At 40.7% G+C, this 22,373-nt stretch overlaps 3 protein-coding genes across 6 annotated transcripts; all 3 read right to left on the reverse strand.

The window, feature by feature from the left end:
• Positions 1-1,422: 1,422 nt before the first annotated feature.
• On the reverse strand, positions 1,423-7,494 carry LOC127780675 (uncharacterized). Of its 2 annotated transcripts, XM_052307613.1 has the most exons (16): positions 7,162-7,494; positions 6,420-6,519; positions 6,182-6,301; positions 6,071-6,106; positions 5,821-5,955; positions 5,567-5,650; positions 5,385-5,503; positions 5,137-5,238; positions 4,700-4,816; positions 4,571-4,624; positions 4,298-4,364; positions 3,471-3,524; positions 2,624-2,710; positions 2,111-2,176; positions 1,987-2,016; positions 1,423-1,700 (listed from the first exon to the last, which is right to left on the reverse strand). In XM_052307613.1, exons 3-16 carry the CDS (start codon positions 6,269-6,271, stop codon positions 1,569-1,571), a joined length of 1,173 nt encoding a protein of 390 aa, XP_052163573.1. In that variant the 5' UTR covers positions 6,272-6,301; positions 6,420-6,519; positions 7,162-7,494; the 3' UTR covers positions 1,423-1,568. The 2 variants fall into 2 exon arrangements, with proteins under 2 accessions (XP_052163573.1, XP_052163572.1); XM_052307612.1 differs by lacking the exons at positions 6,420-6,519; positions 7,162-7,494 and having other exon boundaries at positions 6,182-6,408.
• A 503-nt stretch (positions 7,495-7,997) lies between these two features.
• LOC127778377 (uncharacterized) lies at positions 7,998-12,234 on the reverse strand. The gene is made up of 5 exons (XM_052304963.1): positions 11,792-12,234; positions 11,032-11,081; positions 9,966-10,043; positions 9,193-9,766; positions 7,998-8,898 (listed from the first exon to the last, which is right to left on the reverse strand). Exons 1-5 carry the CDS (start codon positions 12,035-12,037, stop codon positions 8,350-8,352), a joined length of 1,497 nt encoding a protein of 498 aa, XP_052160923.1. The 5' UTR covers positions 12,038-12,234; the 3' UTR covers positions 7,998-8,349.
• A 1,141-nt stretch (positions 12,235-13,375) lies between these two features.
• Positions 13,376-19,425, reverse strand: LOC127779682 (protein STRUBBELIG-RECEPTOR FAMILY 3-like). 3 transcript variants are annotated; one of them, XM_052306545.1, is made up of 19 exons: positions 19,002-19,425; positions 18,398-18,625; positions 18,071-18,200; positions 17,907-17,978; positions 17,739-17,804; positions 17,578-17,649; positions 17,430-17,501; positions 17,261-17,332; positions 17,113-17,178; positions 16,914-16,979; positions 16,339-16,736; positions 16,190-16,246; positions 15,979-16,035; positions 15,573-15,883; positions 15,205-15,473; positions 14,975-15,110; positions 14,208-14,347; positions 13,945-14,101; positions 13,376-13,875 (listed from the first exon to the last, which is right to left on the reverse strand). In XM_052306545.1, the coding sequence occupies exons 2-19, from the start codon at positions 18,513-18,515 to the stop codon at positions 13,789-13,791; spliced, it is 2,346 nt and encodes a 781-aa protein (XP_052162505.1). In that variant the 5' UTR covers positions 18,516-18,625; positions 19,002-19,425; the 3' UTR covers positions 13,376-13,788. The 3 variants fall into 3 exon arrangements, with proteins under 3 accessions (XP_052162505.1, XP_052162503.1, XP_052162504.1); XM_052306543.1 differs by having other exon boundaries at positions 15,979-16,038; XM_052306544.1 differs by lacking the exon at positions 19,002-19,425 and adding an exon at positions 18,883-18,945 and having other exon boundaries at positions 15,979-16,038.
• Positions 19,426-22,373: the final 2,948 nt, after the last annotated feature.

The following is a 22,373-nucleotide window of genomic DNA, read 5'->3' on the forward strand; positions in this document are numbered from 1 at the left end:
AAGTTAGCAACAAAAAGACACCAAGTCAAAGTGAGTTGGAAGGTAGATGACCTTGATATCTCATGTAGCTAACTCACAATAGCAAAAGCTATGGCATATGTAGAAAGGAAATGTTGGAACATACATTCAAGCACCACTATTCAAGCTTGGTAAAAATCTGTCCATTTCACTGCCGTTCTTTTTCTATCAATGCATACATTCAAGCATGTTGAAACATATTTGTTCACAAAAAAAATATTACCTAAAAAGCCACGAGTGCACAATAAAAAAGAAAAAAATAAATGATTATAGAAAGATTTTCTGTTTTCCTTTGAAATGGAATCATGGGAAGTTCAAAGCAGCAAGACAAGCGTAGCTGTAGAGAGAAGAAAAACCAACACAACAATTGTACTACATGACCCTGCATGATCGACAAGCGAGCAACTAATTCTACTAATCTGACATGCTAACAGCATCGCACGTTTTTCGTCTTGTCTCCGCTTATATTAGGCCCAACGACAGCGGATCCGAATAGCAGCCGTGTAGCGTCGTGGGACAGGGAAGGAGTTGAGCAGCTGTAGCGGATCCGAATATCAGATTCAGTTTCAGCTTTGGAGAGGATGTAACAGGGTTTACGATTTCGAAATGGTCTTCCGTTTTGAACTCTGTGGCGAAATAACGGTTTTCGCGAAATCCGGTAGAAAGCCGGTAGATTCCAAACAAATTTTATAAACCAAAATTTGAATACAAATTCCATAAGTTTACTGATAAGCTCATGAAAACCAAGGGCTTTGGCGAAATTCTGAGCGAAATCACTGAAATTTCAATCCGTATCTAGAAAAGGAGGTAAACTGAAATTCTTTTCCTTTTTTATTTCATTATTTTTTCCTTTCCTACTGTAAATTTCAGTAAATACATGGAATACATCAATTTTTTCAAAAATTTATATCCCAATAGATTCTATAAATATCACACTATTTATAAGATTTTATTTGATTTTTCCTTTTTTATCAATTTAAATTTGAATTTGGATGAAACTCATTGAAATCTCAGACGGCTTCTGCTTTCGAGCCTCAACAAAACCTCGAAATTTCACGGAATTCAACCGATTTTTGTCAGAATTATGAACCTGGACGTAATAGACCACGCTAGCAAAATCCCCATGTCTGGAACCAGCCACAGTACCACACGAAGGGCATGTTTGGTTTTGGTTGGTTGATAAAACTTTGTTACATAGGCACGCTATAATTCCTTAAGCGAGTCACTGCCATAACTGTGGTTTGCCGCACCTGTCATAGACCTAGACCTATTTCTTTGCCAAACTTTGTTAGCTACAATTTCAAGCAAGATTTGACAAAAGATAGTGTGTTAATATGTGGAAATGAACCAAACATGTCCATACAACCAAACTTTTCCTGCTCAAACTTTTCGGGAGTTTCGTCATGTGTTACCTTAAAAAAACTGTAGATACCACCTGTAAAGAATTCACAAATTTTCTACACATAATCTGGCGACCGAAAACTCTACGCTCCAAAACTGGTGTTGCAAAAGAAAAAAAAATACAAATCATGATCGAAACACTCGCTAACCTATTGTCTATCAGTTCTCTTCCTTTTTCTTCGTGGGCGAGCAAACGGATCGACCCATGCTCTGTCTTCCCTGGTGGCCCGCTCCCAACGCTTCTGGAAATCCCGAAGCTCCGATCGTGAATATCTCCTGACCTACAAGACCAAACAAACCATGGTCATCTTAATGCAAGAGAATAGAATGCTGCATTGATGGGTAAAACTTGTGTATTCTTGAAAAAAAAAATCAAATTATGGTAAACTGCCAAATAATGTTTGACTTGTAGTTTTAACCCAGAGAAATGTTCAGTTTACAAGTGAAATATCAGTGATTATTTAGCTTGTTTCGGTTCCAACTCTTGGTTCTACTGTTTTAGCTTGGGTCATATTTCAAATAAATGCCATATGGAAGCATTCCCCAGATTATAGTTTCTTAGCTTACCTTTGTCCGCATATCAAGGCCTGCCTTCACCTGTTTACAAGTAACGTCATATGCATTATTGAGAGGTTGCATAAAGAAATATAACTACAATGTGTATTCTAAGGATCTGGCAAAGACAGCATACTCTCATCTGTTGTTGCGCTTCTGCAGTTTTCTGGTGAAGTGGATCATTGTTTTTGCCATGGGATCGCTGATACCAGAATTCAAAATAAATTAATATATGAAACAGTTATTAAGGTGCAATGTAGTGTATATAAGAATTAAGAATGGCATCATCCCTAAATTATATACAAGTATGTTTCTATTGTCACACTTAGTACACTTTCCACCCAATGGTAACTATTAGTCAATCATCACATGCAGCATTTCAGTTATTAGTCCTGTGTGGCTGTGTATTCATGTCACTATGACTTAGCTAGTAAAATATCAATAACAAGGACTTCAACTCCCCAAATTCTTTTTTTAAAAATAAAAGCTATAGCTATATGGATAGGAATATCAGTCAATTAAAACTCAAGAAAGTGAATGAGTGCATCGAAAAAGTTGATGTGTTATCTTCTTATATGTGCCCAAAGGCATTAATATATGGTCTGATAGAGATTGTCGTGCAGTACAAAAATAATAGATCTGTACAAACCTTTACTGAAGGACCTCCCAATGTCTGTACCCCTCGATGAACTATGTATTCACTATCAACTACTCCAATGTTCTTTGTTCTGTCACCCTAAAAATGATGAAAAAGGAAGTATGGTTGGTGGTAAGGTTAAGGTAAAAGTATTATTATAGTGAAACATCACTTAAGGAAATGAAGAATTAAGGGAAATATATGACTATTCCTCTAATAAAACTTCACAAAAGAAATTTCGAGACATGAACTACAACCCTGCATTGCCAATGCCCACGTGTAGCCAAAGAAATCCTACCTTTTTATAAAGTTACATCCTAAAGCTCAACATGCAAAGATGCCACATTATCATCCACTAACAATTATTACATCTTAAACCTCATGCAAGCATGTTATATTATCTATATAATTTATTAAATTCTAGAGCTCTAAAATGCAAACATTTAAATCATCATCCCACATAATTCACATAATATTTCAATATATATCTCCATCATTTTTTACAATATCCTATATATCTACACAGTTCATCCTCACCCTCACTTAGCTAATGTTATTTCTCTCTTCGCTCATAAGCCATATCACCTTAATTGTTTCTAGCTCTTATATGATTAATCTATGGTCCAAATTATATCCCTCCTTTTTCCTCTCATAAAGCCATATCACCTTACTTTTACATTTGGATCATCATTACCATTTAAATTATCATAAATCACATTAACTTATATAAGCTTATGTGGTCTAGCTATCTTACACATTATTTCTACTTATTATCATATTAAACTCGTGCAGTAACACACGGGGTTTCACCTAGTTTAACTATAAAGAATTCCACATCTATTTAAAAGCAACATCAAACCTGAGCACAGTACCCAAATTTGTAATCAATGCCCCATCCGTGGATAAGATCATTCTGCAAAAAATGAAAAATATATATATTAGTGGCTGCAAAATAGTCCACAAAAGTCATTTAGGTTAAAGACAAAATGTAAGTTTCAGATTGTGGTAACCAGGTAAATTGACGGGGGTGTTTTTTGCCAAAAAAAAAACCAGGTTGATCATATATTAATTCCTTATGGCAACAAGTCATTTTATCTACAATAAACTATGAACTTATAATGGATTGGTCCCTTTTCCTCACAACTGCAGCATTAGCAATCCCGGGACTATGTAAAGCTAAGAGAACTAGAACCACATAAATAAATATGATTCAAAGCATTTTGTGAGTAATGTGGAAAAACGGAGACTTAACTTTTTTTAGAATAAACGGATCCAATAAAACAAGTTGCTATAAGCCTATAACAGCTCTTTCCGCAGTTTTTTTTTTGGCAACTTTTTCCTCCCTCCCTCCCTCCTTCCCCTATCATCCAAGATTTGATATTTGCATGTCTGAGCAGAACTATTCTGCCAAAAGGGGATAAAAGGATGCCATTCAGGCCCTGAACGGTCCTTTTTGTATACTAAAAAACAGTCCTGATCACTTTGCCCAATATGGCTTGATGTTCATAGGATGGGTCACTGGCTCAAAATTTTAACATTGAATGGGTCTCTGAGGTCTATTCCATCTTGTAATACCCCTGGCCGAATTAAGCACTCAGAAGGACAGTTTTATAGCCAGGTTCAATTATACATTCAAATATGAGACATGGTCAGAATCTCATTGCTATTGAAAGATACAACCATTACCTGGATAAGATGCCAAGCACATCGCCAAGCAGATCTCGAGAAAACTGGTGCCATGCCCTCAACCCATCTATAGATGATATAATCGTTACACCAAGCAGAAATATGATCTAGGTTTGTTGCTAAATGCTAGGTAACAGAAATGTAGTTACTGTGTTTACTGTGCAGTAAGACAATACTATTGAACTGCACTAGACCAAACAGTAACCAATGAAAACAGTTACCCAGCGAAGTAGCTGTCATATAATGAGAAATAACTCAAGAAAGAAGACATACCCAGAACAAGGCGGTCCCTCTTTTGCACAATCTTTGTTTCCCCGATTAACTTTTCTATCAAAGTGCATATGTTATTTGATTTAGTCAACAAATCAATAATAAAAAAGTTGCAGCACATGAAAAAGTTACCTGTGGAAACTCCACCCCTTTTTACGAACAGTTATCCGATGATGAATTTCAGACAATTTAGGATCAAGACCTGGTTGAGATATCTCTAGCCCTTCTGATTTAACTATATTCAAGTACCTGCATGAAATTCATGCGTTAGCACAATTGTTGCATAGCATAAACTAAAATACTCGAGAAGAAAATTAGCATAAGATCACATTATTGCCAAGATTAACTTTTGCAGCCTAACACATACCAGTCAGTCAGTAGTTGATTCTTACATTTAAAGGATGCACTGATAATTTTATACAAAGTTTCTTGAACCAGGATTACGGGATTCAGTACATTGTACTAGGAATGATTCAGCACTTCAGTATGTCTAACCTCAACATCATTTATACAACAGCTAGGCAATGTGAGGCTCAAAATCAACATCAAGTATTTATGAAATACCATACCTCCTTGGGTGAAAGTTATCTACTTCCAGATCTTCATCCCAAAGAAATATATACTCGTACATGGAGACAACAGAAGGATGGAGGAATCTTTTTGCAAACCACCTAAAAAATAGATGCCTCATTATCTTATCTTGAATTAAGACGACACCAGATCAGTAGAAATCGCAAGGTGAAGCAAAGTATATTCAACAGCAAGAGCACTCAAAGTCAGGCTCTTCTCACAGAGGAAGGGCAGAAAGATGCCATACCATTTTGTCTGGTTAGAAGCAGCTATATGTATCACACTTTTGCTCCAAGGTAGATCGTTCCACCCATCAACATTACCATCGTAGTGGAACAACATAACTGTAAAATTCTCTGGAAGAAACTGAACATTCAAGAGTTACCATCATGAGGAAACTATCACTTCCTGAGGTAGCAAATTAAGTACCTTCTTCATAATAGCATCCACACTTCTTTTCTGATCTATACCAGCAGGAATGGCAAGCAAGCACCGATCCTTCTGGCTAGAATCCTGTGGAGCCAAAATTCGCAGAGCGTCAGATAACTAGATATTCAGGCCTCGTACTCAGAAAGGTGGAGCAACTAAAGCCTGCTTTATGTATGAAAACTGAAATAGAACCAACAAATATATTGTACTGAGCAACACACTGTATACAAGAATAGGCTTGGTTTTCAAATTACCTTTGATTGCGCACTTCTTGTGAGCCATAATGGCTTCAACTCCATGTCAGAGTAAGGTTCCACTATACCATGGGGTAAAAAACCAACCCTATTGGCAGATCTTTTAGACACCTTAGAAGACACTTTGTCAGACACCTAAATATTTACATAGAAGACAAAATCAGCGTCCCAGCAACAAATGAAAATATGCTTCCAGATTAACATAGCACAAAGTTCTTTTCCTTCTAGTGGAGCTGATTGGTTTACATACCGTAATTGTATCAAATGGACGGGATTTTGCTTCCAACTGCAACAACCCTTAATAAGGTCAGTCATATCTGTCAAGCAAACTACAGGGAGACATTTCGTAGATGAGTGTTACCTTTGTCTGTTTATGTTGGTAACTCGCCATGTTATAAACCAGAAATAAAATGATCAAGCAAAGAATCAGCAGATGCAACCGCAGTCTCATCTTAGAACAGCTATCTCTCCTGCTACCATTCTGTGGAATCAAGTGGGTAGTATCATCATTCATTACTTTGCATTGAGCCAGCTTAGAGAGTTCGGCAAGCATATACTTCACCAGAAATGAACAAATAAAACAGCACAAGCGAACTCACCTTATCCACAAGGCACTACTATCTAAAATTCTAAATATGTGGAATAAAGGCGGACTGTCTCATGACATCAAGAAGAAAGGCCTGATAAATTCATAGCATCCTGTATGCAGAGAAAAAAAAAGTCAGATTTTCTCTTTTGGGGTAAAAACATGACGCATGATCCCTAGTGGTCCCTCACAGAGAAATGCATAGGCATGAGGCGTACATAAATTTGGATGCATACCTCACGAACCAAAAGGAGGGAAGAAAACAAGAAAAGTAGTATACTCCAGCTTTAGCATCTGCTTTCCCGTGGATTGCTGGTAAAAAAAGGAGGGGGGGGGGGGGGGGTGGAAATTCGAGGAAGCGGACATAAACGGGAAAACTGAAAAATCTAATGTACGCGTCATGCGTGATTCGCGATGCGATACGATTTGCAGTTGCTCTTTACTGGAGCCTGAGGATGGCACAAGCACAAGATGCGCGATGAAGCATTGGGTGGGAATGATAATGCATCGGCGACTAGACTAGGGGAAAAAAAAGGCGTGCTATGCTTGATGACGAAATGACGTTCGACAGTTCGATCCTCCACTCGCAGCTTCGCGAGCGCTCGCCGCCGTCGCCGGGGGCTCGCTGGGATTACTCCCAATCAAAAGCGGAGGCAAATCTCACGAGCACGCGATCGGATAGCAGATACCTCCGAACCCCACGCAGCAGAACGATCTAGGATTCGTGCGGAGAAGGGGACAACTGAGGAACTTACCGCCGTGGCCGCTGCGGCGGACGCGTCTGCAGGAGGAGCCGGAGCCGAAGATCGGCGGAGGCGGCGGAGCGCGTTAATGGCCGCCGGTGCTGTGTTAGTGGTTGGGAAGAGAAAAAATGTTTTTCCAGAGGAGACCGGAGGGATTGGGAAAGGGGGGCGGGTGGCACACCGCACACCACACTGGCACGAGCACGGGGGCGCGGGCGGAATGGAGCAACGCAACGAGGCAGCGCGCGACGGGGGTCAGAGGAGGGGGCACGGGTGGCGCCTCGCCCAGATTACACCGGATTCCACCGCCCACACCCCCCTCGCCTCGCGCCGCGCGGTGATTTGCCGTGATGGCGACGGGTGCGAGCCGCCTCGGCGGCTTTTTTTTCTCCTTTTCTTTCTTTTTTTTGGGCTAGCCGCTGGCGACCGGGTTTTCCGCACGGTTTGTTTGTTGGCTGGCTCCTCCTCGGGCTCGCTGCTTTTGGGCCGGCCCGCCGCGGCCCATCATAACGACATACCGGCCCAATAACATCATCAATCAAAGCACCGGTTCCCTCCCTCAAACAGGGAATGAGGGGCAATTTAGATTGTAGCCAAAATAAACCTTACCAAATTTTTAACAATATTGTCAAAATTTTAACATTATTTCTTATGTATTTATTAAAGATTGACAAGAAACTAAATGGATGCACATATTTAACAACTTAAAAAATATAGTATGGTTTGAAATGGCATCAATCCTGAACACGCCTTGAGTAAGTATTGACTGTCGTCTATACAGATGCAGATCATGCAGTTACTGGAGACTGACAGGTACTATACAGATCATGATTCTTGAGCAATGACAAGCCACTGTACATTGTACTGAATATATACCCCTAATAAGTTCAAAATTTGCAGGTAAACTTTCTGCGTTAGTATCATAGCATGCATTTGATCAAGAAACCATCAGCATTGCACAAAGCAAGAGATATACTATATATATCTAAGTTGATAGTTTCTGCCTATAAAAATGTTCTTTCCTATCTGTCCTTTTAAGACAACAACAGGAAATACACTACTACTCCCTGCTACAACATTCTGATTTCCGACCTAGTCTTTGCCAGGTAACAAGTAAACACTGAAAGAGACGACACTATGTGGTCTAGCTATACGCTGTCTGTACACAGTTTTGTATATTTGGGCATTTTGAGCCGAAGTTCAGCGTCGGGTCCTCTTCCTGCCTTTGTTAGGGATATCTTGCTGTGCAGCAGCACGCTTCTGCCCATTCTTTGGAGGCCGCCCAACACCTCTCTTCTTGGCCGGTGGATTTCTCTGTATAGTTTTTACATTAGCTGTCACTGATGAACCACCACGCGATCCCTTGGCCTCACCCTGCTTGACAGTACTTCCAGTCCCCTTTGAAGAAACTTTGCTTCTCTTTGCATCATGAGGCCCATGACTTCCAGGCTGCACGGGTCGGGTGTTCTTCTTCACTAAAGGGGCAGTTGCTGCTCCTGTTACTCCACAACTCTTAGAGGGCATGCTTGCGCTCTCTTGCACTGTTCTGAATGCAATATTTCGAAGTTCAATTGCAGCCATGTGCTCTAACGTAGCCTTTGGATAGAAGGCAAGGACATTATTCACAAACAGTAGAATGTCTCTTAGAAGCTCCTTGGTAGAAGATGTTGTGCCACTCTTGATCTTTGAATGAAGGATACGGAAGTCTATATGCCGGCGAATCATCTTCTTGTATCTAGCCCGCTTCCGCTGCAGGTGTGACAAAAGTGACAAATAAGATAGAATGTAAACATACCAGTGTCTGCTATTTTTTCATCTTGAAATGCATAAACTGCAGAAAGGCACTGAAAGTTTCTTCCAGCACAAACAGTTATATAAACATGTATACTTTATTTTGAAGTCGCTAAAATGGGTTCTAAAAACTCTTAGTATCCACAAAGGTTTCATTTGCTTGATACCCTATCAGAACAAACAGCGTGCAACTCTAATCAATTTTCCAGAAGTACAAGACTTGACTGAATTTACAAGATCTATCCATCATACCTGGACATCAAGTCGGCGTTGCAACATATAACAGTCACTTTGAGTAGATATAGTTTTCAAAATCTCTGCCAAGTTTGGTTTTGCTTTCTCAACGACAGACACACCAGATTCTAGATTTGGAGTTTTCAAGCCCTTCTTTGCATAGCCTTCAGAGGAACCATCTGTCTGTATGTGTGATGTAGATGTATTCTCGCCAGCTCTGCAACTATTATCAGCCATCAGAAAAGTCCTCCTATCCCTCACGGCCCTTTTCTTTCTAGAGCCCCAAAGCAAACCATCTTCAGCACAAACCTTTTTTTCAACAAGGGGTTTTACCAAAGTCTCTGCTGAAGTATTGTTCACTTGAATTGAATCAGTATCGCAGTGTTGCACCTTTTCAGATTTCTGACTGTTGCTTGCTTCCTCTGTAAAACTAGCAGCAGATGATCTATCTTTGGACAATGCTTTGCTTGATGAATTGTTATCAGCTGTATTTTCATTATTTGAACATGATTCAGTATGACTAGTGTGACATTCAGAGTTGCCATCATCATGCTTGCTATTGCTGAGGCTTTTGATCATGGACTGCAGGGATCTGGAACAGGAAAAAGGAAACCAGATTTCACATTATGTAAGTGTACAAAAGATGAAAACCAGATGGAATGACCATTTTTCTGAAATCAATAATCATAGGCCTTATATTCAAACTAAATTATTGTGAAATTAAATTTGAAATGCTAAAAAGAAGATCAAGAATTAGACATATACTGAAATGTAACAACATAAACACTAACCCAATAAAATTTTCAGACTTCTTCAGATCATTTCTTAATTCAGCAACTCTCCGCTTACGGAGCTCCTCAAACCAAGCACTGCAAAGAAGCAAGTTGAATGAATATGATATGTTCTATCAATGGCCAACAGGTGAGTTGTTTTACTGCAGAACAAAACACTATGCATACTAGACCACAGCCAGTTGAAATGTCTTGGGTATATTGGCTCTAGGTAAAAGCTGAATATGAGGAGAGTAACTTAAACTCAGCACATCTTATTAAAAGATGTTTAAGAGTTGAATCGACTGTTCAAATTTCAACTACTGCTTTAGGCTACGTTCAAATCAGGAGTTAGGCTGAGCTTATCGGCGGCATTTGAAACGTGGCGAGTCATTAGCACATGATTGATTGACTATTAATTATTACAATCTTGAAAAATGGATTTATTTTGTTTTTTTAAAAAATACTTCTCTATAGCAAGATTTTTTCTTTTTGTAAAATACGCACTGTTCGAACTGTGCCCAACTTGAGAGGCTTGCTGTTTCTTTCTTTGAATCTCATGCTGATGATCCCAAAGCTAACTCAACAATGATCAATTGATCATAAAGTATTATCCCTACCTCTACGGCTCTACCCCAGATCCACCAGTGCCCTTGCCCTCATACAACAATTTCTAAAATCTAAGCCAGTTCACTGCTAGACAGCAAAACACCATTTTACCACCAAACTTGTCCTAATTGGAAAACTATATCAGAGAGTAGGAAAAAAATCACCTGCTGTAATTCTAATTGTAGATGCTAGAAATCATAGGCCAACTTAAAGAAGACAAATAATATAAGGTATAAATCATGTCTATTTAGCTTTTATGTGCCATGAGACACAAATTATGCATCTTGTGTAATCAGTTTCAGAGTTCATCCAGTTCCCGCATGAAAAATACAATAGGCAAGACAGGAGACTCAACACAGGTTAAAGTTCAAGGTTAGCAATTTACTAATTTATCGTCACATACTTACTGCAAGACGTTATAAGACTGAATTCATGTGGACAAGCTAGTACAACATAGAAAGAATGATGCAACACTTACTCGCATGCAGAGTAGCGTGCTTGTATCTCTGAAAATTTAGCTTCACATTCCTGCGAACAAGAATGGGTAAGCTCATAATTAGTATGGAACTCTAATATCAAGTAAGCAAATGTCTACCATAACTTCCAGCAGGCATCAGACATGCAGGCGGATAAAATGCATTGCTCCTTTTTGGAAACTAGAAACAATTTGATCTGTAAAACTGATTGTACTAAGCTCCAAAATGTTTCAGACAATGGGCTCAATGCTCTCACATACCCAAACTATTGTAAGAAAGGCATGAGCTAACAACAGCATTCCATCAAATTAGTTTGCCGCAAGTGTAAGACGAATCACCCTTGGCATTGCACAAACTGTCAAACTTTGGTATCGAAGCAAGAACAAGGTATGCAATGGGTGCTTTACTGTAAGGCCAATGGCTGTAAGGTTACATTTTCATTCCATTCCCTCGTTGCGAGTCAAAATTACAGCATGTGTTCCTTAACATTTGCTTCATTTTGTTTGGAATGTAAAGCTCATTCCCGTCCAAGCAACACGACCACATATTCTCAGCATCGCTAAAATCACAACCTAAGACCATTTGATGGAAATGTACCAAATCCTCCAACGATGATAATACTTAAATTAAGCACCCCTAAATGGCTAAATCCATGCCCTAATGCATAGTATCCTACAACTACCGACAATACAGCCATTGGGCACGACTCATGAGCACTACCACCAGGTTAGGGTTGGAGACGGGGAGGGGGGAAGCACGGACCTCAGGCGAGAAGGCGCACGGCGAGCGGGACCGGACCTCGGCGGCGACGGCGCCCCACGCGACGCCCCCATGGCGGATGACGGCGCTGCCCAGCACCAGCTCCTCCCACGTCCCCCACCCTCCCACCACGCCGCCTCCTCCTCCTCTTCCCCTCGCCTCCTCCTCCCCCTCCTCCTTCTTCACCCCTCCTCCTCCTCCTCCTCCTCCTCCGCCTCCGCCTCCGCCTCCCACCACCACCACCACCATCGGAGACGCTCTCCTTGGTCGTCTCTGGTCTAGGTTATTCCTTCGGCGTGCGGGGGGAGTGGATGGATGAATGCGGCGATCGCGAGGATGACGATAGGCGTGTGGGAGGAGGTCGTCGTCGCGGTGGTTTCTCTCTGTCCGAAGGCGGTTTCTTGTTTCACTTTCGCCGGCTGTTTTTTTGTCTTTTTTTTTTTTTTGTTAATCTTTTGGGTTGGGTCGCGTGGTTTTCGGATTTGGACGGATTCTATCTACTGGCTGGCTCTCTCGATAGCAATGAAAATTGCTAATCTCGGAGAGGGGGGGAACGTGAGGTGGTGCGGGCCCACGCAGCACTGCAGTGCTTTTGCTTTTGCACGCTTCGCACGTTTTTACTCCTGCAGAGGATAAAACGTACTCCTCGCAGAATACTCGTGTGCTACTGCAAATGTACTATGGGCATTGGATTAGAATGAGTGTCTAACTAACTTTTTAACATTTCATTAAATATTTTAAATGTATAGGGTCATCTACAACACCAACTTAATTTCATTAGAAATCAGCCATTGAATATATTGAATATTTTTTTATTATACTTATTTTTGGTTGAAAATACTGCTATATTGTTTTACATAAATTTGATTAAACTAAAAAAATTTCAGTTCGGACAAAAACTAAAACATTTTAAATATGAAACGGTACAATATGAAACGGACAGAGTAATCAAGTTAACAATGCTATGCTAGAAACTTACTAGGGGTGTGTTTAGTTTACGCCAAAATTGAAAGTTTGGTTGAAATTGTAACGATGAAATGGAAAAGTTGGAAGTTTATGTGTGTAAAAAAATTTTGATGTGATAGAAAAGTTGAAAGTTTGAAGAAGAAGTTTCGAACTAAACTCGTTTCTTTTCCTGGAGACAAACAAGAATCTACTTAAGTGCTAACCAGGGTTCACAATTCCGATACCATCTTCCATGTTGGACATTGGCGGTACGGCGGTTTTCGCATGGATGAAACCCATTGAAATTTCAGAGGAGAACCACTGCGGAGCCACGTTGAAACGTCGGTTTTTCACAAAATCCGATTGTATTTCATCAGTTTTATGAACCCTGGTGTATTCCCCGGTGCTAACAGAGCAGATAAGATGTGCAATGCAAAGCAAACCTTTCTCATGCTAGAAGAGATCACGAAGTGTATGACCAGAATGCTTACATAGGGTTTATGATGATCTGCTAGAAGTTGCATATATAGTGTATGACTAGAATGCATATATAGTACACAAACTTGTGAATGCTCAGGAAAATATTCAGATTTCCTAGAGCTGATGTATCTGCGCCTAACCGTCATCATAAACTCGACATACTGACGTACAAAAGTTTCTTCACTTCTGACTTCTGAGTATATTTACATATCGTCTAAAAAACTACGGAGATCACGTCATGTGATCTGAAACCAAGCACTTCGAGGTGTTGATAGCAGAGTACAGTCTAAAGAATTATAGAGAGATCACAGAGGAGCATTATTGTCTAAGGATGGGGAACCTATCAGGGATAAAATGGCTTGGAGAAAGGGGGGGGGGGGGGGGGGGGGGGGGAAATGCAGCAATCTGCACATCGCCACTTCACAAGTTCGCTGCTTGAACTTTCCTTGATCTGCCTACGCCTGGTCGAATGCTTGAGCGATCAACTTGCAAGCAGGTAATATGACTAGATAACTCTTGAATTTTCAGCAATGAGCTAATTGAGGATTCTGGGATTTTTCTCCTTTTGGAAGCGCCTACATGGAAGCCTTTGTTGCATCACTCACCATGCGAGTTAAATCTTGGACAACTTCAGACATTGAGGGCCTAAACTCTGGCTCATGCTGCATAAGAGGAATCAGGTCAGCCACACCGATCCATCTTGGTGTTGATGGTAATATCAAATATCTTACCTGAATACAACTGCTGATAATGTCAACAAAACGCGACAACGCCTTTTCAGAACATTGGCCTCGAATAGAGGGATCTACCATCTTTGATATAGCATCGATATCGTAAAGCTGGGAAGTGGCCCACCGCACCAGGTGTTGCTCAGCACGTGGACGTGAACTGCAGTTCCGTTTCCATGAGAAAAATTAGAAACCATCTTCAAGCAAAACAAGGATACTTAGCTAAGTGGAAGTGGGTCTGGGATATTGTCCTTTTGGAATGTTACCTGTCATAAGGTTTACGCCCTGTAAGAAGTTCCAACATGACAACTCCAAAGCTGTAAACATCACTTCGATCACTTAATAATCCAGATTCATGCACTTCGGGGGCTTCATAATGGAACAAGGTGCGCATACGGCCAGACAACTGACATAAAAAAGAGTACACTATTTATCAATAAAGAAATAGTAAAATTCACTCAAAAAGTCAAAAATAAACTAGCAACCTTATTCTGTTGCGATCCAAATTCCAAAGTGTATAACTACTGCTAAACATGACAGTATGTGTTTCGGAAACACTAGCAATTCCTAAGCAGATTAAAAGAAGAACAGCTTCACAAGTTAGCAATGTCAATTGACACGGGGGGCGTCTATACTGGAATACAAGGATGGCAATTAAAAAATGAGATTGAGAATAGATCTAGAAAGAAATATTATCTGAAGCCTAAATTTGTTAGCTGCTGTCAGCTAAGCATCCCTGCGAAATATAACAAGATCACTTTTCTATAACAAACTCTTTCATCTCTCCTCGCAAACAAACAAACAAAAGACTCTGTCATCTCAATTGATGCAATGTGATGAAAATGCATAGCAATCAGCAATACCCATTCCTAAATACAATTCTTTCATTTACACTAGCCTTCATTATAATTACAAATGCACAGCTATGCTATAAATACTTAAATAGCAGTGCATGAGGGCATCCGAAATACTGAACATCCAGAGCATCACCAAAGAGTCTGATGCCAAAATATTTTCATTAACATTATTGTACCTGGGATACTGATCTTGATGACAGTGCTGCAAGACCACATTCAGAAATATGCACAACTAAAGTGCTGTTGAGAAGAACAATAGACGGTTCAAAATTTTGGTGTACAATTGGAGGTTGACAACCATCATGAAGATATCTACAAAAAAAAAAACACATAGCATTTTCACAAATCAATAGAATCACTTCACAAAATTGGGAAGAAAAAAATAGAAAAGTTATAATTTGCTTACTGTAATGCTTTTGCTGCCCCCACAGCGACTTGGAGGCGAGCATTCCATGATAATCCCTTGTTTGAGTCATCAACATAATGAAGTTCATCATGTAAAGTCATCTTGCTACAGTGCTCATATACAAGTAATTTCTGATCAAACTCAGCACAATATCCAACAAGCCCGAGTATGTTAGGATGCGTCAGTTCGGAGATGTTCACAACTAGCTCTAGAAAGGCATCCGCTGGTATTCTTGAGTTAGCAGCATCAATCTTCAAAACTTCCAGTAGCTGATGCAAAGCAAATATCACAGTTCAGAAGTGACGATGGTATAATCAACAAATTCTTGCTAAAGTAACTACTAGAAAATCTGCCCAACAGTTTTGTACCTCTCCATCCGGAAGCTCTGCCAGATATACCTTACCAAACCTGCTATCTCTTATCAAATTTTCTTCGTTGAAACTATTGGTATATTGCTGAAGGGACGCAATAGAGAACGACTTGACGGTAGTTGTTAAATCCAATTTCCCAGCTGAAGGTACTCTTCCCTTTCTAGTACGCACGCTGGGATGTACAGTGACCTTTTCAGTACGCAGTACAGCAGACTGTGGAGGATGCAGTTGTTCATCCACAAAATTATCTTTTTTTTCCATATCAATCACATGCTCTTTTTGTTCCATTGTAACCACCCTAGGAGCAGCTGCCATGTAAGTTCTCATGTTAACTTTGACATACTCAAACTCGCAGAGCAGTAAAATAGCACTTCTGCATGTAATTTAGTTTCGAGTCATTTACCTGACATTGATGAACCTGGCTTCCGCTCTTCCCTTGAATCATAAACTGCATCTGAAGCTGCTGCAAAGAAATATTGGAATGTCAAAATCAAGAGAGGAAGAAAGCAGCTGCCATGCCAATGTTTCTATTAAGCTTTACCATACTAAAACTTGCAGAATAGTGACGAATAAAAAAAGGGCATGTGCACTTTTTTAGGCATAAAATTGTTCACCTGCTGTTGATACATTCAATTTCTGCTCCTCCCTTGTATGAGAAATCACATTTGAAGCTGTCACCGCCCAAGAGATCAGTTTAGTCAATGGGCAAAAAATAAAGTAAAAAAACTGGAAGTCATTTGTTTGCCAAGAGAACAATGACAACCTTTTCCAGCATTATTCTTGAGTTTAACTGGTGGTTCCTTGATGTCTGAAACTTCCTTGATTTTAGGTTCTCCAAGCTTTTGAGGAGACCTTCCTAACTGGTTTTTTGTATACACATCATCTCTTGATTTTCTTTCTTTGTACTTGGATAGACAAAACATCACCATTAGCACGAGAACCACCGCGGATACCACCCCAACAAGAATGTATCCAACAAATTTCATTGCAGAAACATTGTTTTTTCTTGATGGGGCATTCCCTGCTGGTGCAATAGAAGAATTTGAAGGTTCTTTTGTGGGGACATGCCCTGCTGGAGGTGATACTGATGGTAATGGTGTCGGTGCAGCAGGAGGCAATGCTGATGGGGCTATGCTGGTATTGAATGGGTTCCCATCCTTCCTGTGTGGTACATTAGTTTGAATGAACTTTTCTTCTTTCGCTAAACACAAATATGCACATGAAAAACTAGTTGATTCTTAATATTAAAAGAGTATACGAGCAATGGAATTGATTTTTAAACATTAAAGTTAGAGCAACGATCGACAGAAACAACTCAATCAAGGGGAAGTTCCTTACTTAAAATTTGGTATGTTCTCTAGTTTCACAGGCACAGGACCGGAGAAAAGATTGTTTTCTATGTTCCTGTTGAATTAGTCACCACAGAAAACAAGGCGTGAAAAAAGAGAGAGAAATTATCTTTACTGAAATAGCAGGTTTCCTGAACTTCTTGGAGAAAAGAATTAAGTAAAAAAAAACTGTAGTTTTGTGTACATACAAATCTTGGAGAGGGAGATCTTGCAGCACATTAAGCAACCCAATTATTTGATTGTTCTGAATATGCCTGTGATCATAGTATAACATTAAGTACTTGACACTAGTGAAAAGTCAACTTGAAAGACAGTGCAATAAACTTCAATACTCACAGGCTAGTCAATGCTGTCAAGTTTCCCATTGAAGGTGGCAAAGGACCAGTCAAGTTGTTGGAAGAAAAATCTCTATTCAAGAAGGTTGATCACTTTGGTAAGAAACTTCACATTGTCAACAAATGCTAGTATAGAATAACACTTAGAGCAAACTTAAACTTGCTCTTACAAATTTGCAAGTCCAGTTAGAGTTGAAAATGCATCTGGTATCTCTCCAGATAAATGATTGTTATTGAGGGACCTGCAAATGCAAGAATTATCACTGAAAGCACTAACTTTATGAAGTCTTGTGAATGTGTAGGCAATAATATACTTACAAGCCTGTCAAAAGCGTAAGTGTCGACAATGTACTTGGAATGCTACCACTTAGCTGGTTACCAGAAAGGAAACTGTAATTGACAAGCAAAACCATAGTAAAAAGATTAAAATAACCACATAGATGGTTTGGAAGAGTAACAAAATGATCAAATGGGCATACAAACGCTGCAATGTGATTGGCAGATTATCTGGTATGGTTCCACCGATATTATTGTTGCTAAGATCTCTACATTGGGTAAACCAAGAAGCATTAAGAACCAAGTCAATAACAGTGTCAATTCGAGAGGAAATCACCAATAATCTTAAACTTCACGAATGATCAGCTTACAAGGTGATTAGCGATGTGAAATTCCCTAGTGTGTTACCCAGTTGTCCGCCCAAATTTGCAGCATTGAGAGTTCTACCAGAAATATCACATTGTTCAGATAACCAGATAAACAGGTAATCAAACAAACAACATTAACAAAACGAAAGTGTAATAGCAGATCATACATGGAGGTAATATTTGAGACCACGCATTCAACACCCTGCCAGCCTTCATTGCAGGGGTCGCCACCGTTTGTAATCCATCCAGGCACTGAAGGTGACCCAAGTGCAGTGTACAAGCCATTTATTGCAAACACTGATAAACACAAACAAAGCACAAAAATAAGGTGCCACAGAACACATTTTTGGAGTAAAATGTGATAGTACAAGACAGCTCCGTCATCAAACCATAAATAATCTGGGTCCCTAATGATGTCATCAATTCATGATCATGTACAGCTATGAATTCTGGATCTTTGCAACAGTCAAAACCACCAAAAGGACAGTACATACCATCTTGCTCATAAGTGTAAGACTGCGAGAGCGGCAGCGCGGCGGAGAGCAGCAGCAAGAAGACGGCGGCAGAAGCAATCATGGGCAGGGACTTGCTCTTCACCACGCGAACATCCATGAAGGATCTTCCAATGCGGGCATCACCTGACGAGCACTTCCGAGGAATGATCAAGAAAGTAATCGCCAACTTTGCTTTGATCTCTGAGCGCCCAGCCGAATGATGAATATCTGAGGATTGCAGGTGCAGCCTGGCGTCAGAGAGGAACAGGACAGATAAAGAAGAAGGGAAAAAAAAACAAAGTTGGCTAATGGCAAGCAATGCCAACGCTGGAAGAATCTCGCAACGGAAAGAGGTGCCAAAATTCGGCAAGAAATCCACCACATCAAGAAAAAAAAATTCCCCTTTTAATCACTCGCAACAGCACAGTCTCCAAAAGAAATCCGTCGAACACGCCAGATATAACCCAATAACATGTTTATTTTACCTCCAAAAAACAGATTGCAACAGAGAAAAGGGAAGCCAGGAAGCGAGAAGATGCAGAAGAAGACCGAGAACAAAAGAGAGAAAGAAAGAAAGAAAAGAAAGAAGATTATAATCCGATACCTGCAGATTCTTGTCGCCACAGCACCCCTCCTACGACGACCCTATCTTTGCCGCCGCCGCCGCTTTATGGAGACGCTCGCCACCGAAAGCTACTACTACCAGTCCACCACCACCGAGTGCGCCCTCCTTTCTCGCAATCCCCCCCCCCCCCCCCCCCCCCCCCTCGTAATAATGCGTTTAAAACTTCTCACCGAGCCCGGAAGCCTTGGCCGCTAAGGATTTTGCTGCTCTGCTCGCTGGAGAACAACGGAGACGACGGGAGAAAGGGGAGGGAGGAAAGAGACAGATCTACACTAGCCTTGCAATCTCGCAGAGCCGTCGCGCGGCAGGGGATTGGATTGGGGAGATAAGCGAGCGGCGAGTGAGGAGGAGAGTGTGAGAGAGCGTCTGTTACGCTTGTGTGCGCGTAGGCGGAGATGGGGTGGAAGGGGAAAAAGACAAGTGCAGCAAAGCAGCCGCTTTTAAACTTGCTTAGCCAGCGCTAAGAATGAGCAATGATTGTGACAGCACCATTTTTTTTTTCAAAAAAGATTGTGATAGTAGTAGCTCTCTGATTTTTTTAATACGGTATAAGAGCAGGTACAGGAGCAGACTATTAGCCAGCTGTAAATATATTTTAATGAGATAAAAGATGAGAGAGAAAAACAGCGGGCTACAGATCTGTAGCCAGCTGCAGCACGGACTCCAAGACGTAATGTGTGTATGACAGGTAGGACCATATATTAATAGAATAGTAAGCAACTATTATATGAAATGACTAATAGATCGGCTATAGACGAATTGGAGCCAGTAGTGGGCTATACTATTAAACTTGCTCTAAACGAAAGAAAAATAATCTATGTAAGCACTTGTAACACTACACTCTATGAGATTGACGAAGTGACTATGAACGTCTCGTTGTCGACGTTTGCGAATATACACTTTGATTTACAAAGTCACCATGGATATCGTGTCGATAGATACATCGTCTATCGATGAAAAAATAATTAGACGTATATATAATTACGCATGTTAAGTTTAGAAATTGAACCTAAGTGAGTAGATTCTACCAAAAGGAATTAACAAGTTATGGTCACTTCGTAGCTCTCTGATTTTCTTTTTAAAAACAGAGAAGAAATTTCACATGTTTTTTTTTCATTTTTTGAGTGGTTTATTTGATTTCCAAAAAAAAAAAAAAAAACAAGTGAACTCTCATGTTATAAAGGGGGCCTAGATTTAGGATCTGTGTGAAGTTCATGGTACAAACAGTCTAACAACTTATAAAATAACTGTCTAACAAGAATGAGGCAATGAAAGTGTGACTATACATCCATGGCTTTTGCTAAAGACGTGGTTACAGATAGCTTTGTTTTTCTTTTTCTTTTACACCCTTTAACCTTACAACCTTGTCCATGTGAAACAATGAAACATGAGTGCGCCTTGCAAAGGCATGTCCACTCCCCCTCAAAAAAAGACATAGTCACAGATAAATTTAGAATTGGTGAATTTGGTTTTGTTACTACTATGCGCTTTGCATAATTACTCTGTAGATCTGTTTTGTGATTGGGCTTTAAATGACAAGAATTGCGATTTATCATGATAGAATCTGTGTAAAAAAAGAAGCATCTCAATTTACTGAGATACCACCGTGGGTATAAGAATGATGAACCCTTTGATTTTTGGGACGCTGATGACCATGGATTGGAGACTAAAATGATGTTGAGGAGTCGTCTGGTACAAGACTGCTCCATCCCTCCTATTCCTGTTTCACGGCGGAATCCAAGGAATGCCTTTTGCTGTAGAATTTGTCCCATCCTTTTAGCCCATCGTATGGATAAAATCATGAAAAAAAGGGGTGAGCTTTGGTAGTCCTAGAGTTATGATTCCGATCATGTCATCCCAGGATCTAGAGCCCAAAATTTCTGCGTCTACAATAGGCATCGCATCAGATACGCTGCCTCGTGTCGCCTCAGTAATCTGTACTTGTACACTAACAGAAGGACAATACGCAATTTATTATCCATTTTTTCTCCTACTTGCATTGCAGGAGATTGGCATGCCAGCAAGCTGAAGGCTCACACAATCCTCCCGTTTCTATGACTAAGGGTGTGTTTGAGGAGAAGGGGATTAAGGAGATTGGGAAGATACGCAAAACAAGGTGAGCCATTAACTCATGATTTATTGAATATTAACTATTTTAAATTTCAAAAATAGATTATTATGATTTTTTAAAGCAACTTTCCTATAAAATTTTTTTTTGGCAAAAAACGCACCGTTTAGTAGTTTAAAAAGCGTGCACGCGGAAAACGAGAACCAATCTCCCCTATCTCCTCAGAACGAACAGAGCCTAAAGGCCGAAGCTTTTCTCAGTTTCTGGCGGCACACTGGACACTGAGCACCAACCATTATTCCATTAAGCAACTGTTAAGCGCAACACTAATTGACTAATCAAGTAATCAACAGCACTAACCGGTAACGGCTACTGTAACGTGGTGCCCCTTTTGAAAGGAGTAAACAATTAGTAGGAGCACTAAATAGGGGCCTAAGTAGCCGTTGTAGCTGCCGCCGTGTCAGCCAGTGTCGCCACCAATCTACCTCGAGCTGAGCCTCAGCAACGCATGTCGAAACTGATAAAATAAATCGACAACGACGATGTCCTCACGTGCATGAATGCCTCGCTAATTTGGTACTGTTACTAACTGAACATCTTGGTGGTACACCAGCAAAAGAAATCATCCAAGTTGATCTACTAGTGGTACTAATAATAAATTAACTGTCCAAAAGCAAGGCATATGAAAGTATGAAACTCCTGATCGACAAGAGCGTACGTGTGCAGTACGAGCCGAGTAAATGAGGGCACATGAAACGCAGCAAAGAGAGAGAGGCCCACGAGAACGGACAGGTTGGGAACGGAACAGCTGCCGGATTCCTCTTGTCGCCGTCGCCGCCGGCGTCCAGATTCCGCCGCTGATCCGGCAGCTAATGGCACACACGCCGCCGGCTCAGCATGATGTTGACGCCGTAGCCACCACAAAAAGGAGAAAAAAAACTCATCATCGGATGAATCGCACAAGTTTTCTCGAGTGGATTTTGCGTTGCATGCATGGGGGGGTGTCGTGGTGGTGGTGGTGGTGGCCATCTCACCATCGTGACAGCGCCGCTTTGTTGTCTGCGCGCGAGGACACCGGGTTGCCACCAAGGCTAGCTGTCACCGTCCACCGGACGGCGACTGCCTGACAAGGCAAGCTTAACGGCTTTTCATCAGTTGCATTGCACTGCTGCAGCCTGTGCGGTCCACATCGCGATCTTGACCGGTTTCAGATAAGTTACTACAATCGCCGTCTTGCCGAAAGGGAGAAACGACGCCATCCAAGCGAATTCTTCAGGAGAAAA

This window comes from Oryza glaberrima, chromosome 7 (genome assembly GCF_000147395.1).
Source record: "Oryza glaberrima chromosome 7, OglaRS2, whole genome shotgun sequence".
Classification (NCBI taxonomy): domain Eukaryota; kingdom Viridiplantae; phylum Streptophyta; class Magnoliopsida; order Poales; family Poaceae; genus Oryza; species Oryza glaberrima.

What these genes read in the sequence shown, in the direction of transcription:
- LOC127780675 (XM_052307612.1), bottom strand. Translation starts at nt 6,373, where the DNA reads ATGCTTGCCGAACTCTCTAAGCTGGCTCAATGCAAAGTAATGAATGAT. An exon ending in GATAACTTTCACCCAAGGAG is followed by an intron (nt 4,817 to 5,136) that starts GTATGGTATTTC and finishes AATTTCATGCAG; the next exon opens with GTACTTGAATATAGTTAAAT. An exon ending in GCCTTGATATGCGGACAAAG is followed by an intron (nt 1,701 to 1,986) that starts GTAAGCTAAGAA and finishes TTGGTCTTGTAG; the next exon opens with GTCAGGAGATATTCACGATC.
- LOC127778377 (XM_052304963.1), bottom strand. Translation starts at nt 12,037, where the DNA reads ATGGTGGTGGTGGTGGTGGGAGGCGGAGGCGGAGGCGGAGGAGGAGGA. An exon ending in GCACGCTACTCTGCATGCGA is followed by an intron (nt 10,044 to 11,031) that starts GTAAGTGTTGCA and finishes GCTTCTTTGCAG; the next exon opens with TGCTTGGTTTGAGGAGCTCC. An exon ending in AAGTCTGAAAATTTTATTGG is followed by an intron (nt 9,767 to 9,965) that starts GTTAGTGTTTAT and finishes TTCCTGTTCCAG; the next exon opens with ATCCCTGCAGTCCATGATCA.
- LOC127779682 (XM_052306543.1), bottom strand. Translation starts at nt 18,515, where the DNA reads ATGGATGTTCGCGTGGTGAAGAGCAAGTCCCTGCCCATGATTGCTTCT. An exon ending in TTACACTTATGAGCAAGATG is followed by an intron (nt 18,201 to 18,397) that starts GTATGTACTGTC and finishes TGTGTTTATCAG; the next exon opens with TGTTTGCAATAAATGGCTTG. An exon ending in CAGAGCTTCCGGATGGAGAG is followed by an intron (nt 15,474 to 15,572) that starts GTACAAAACTGT and finishes GCTTTGCATCAG; the next exon opens with CTACTGGAAGTTTTGAAGAT.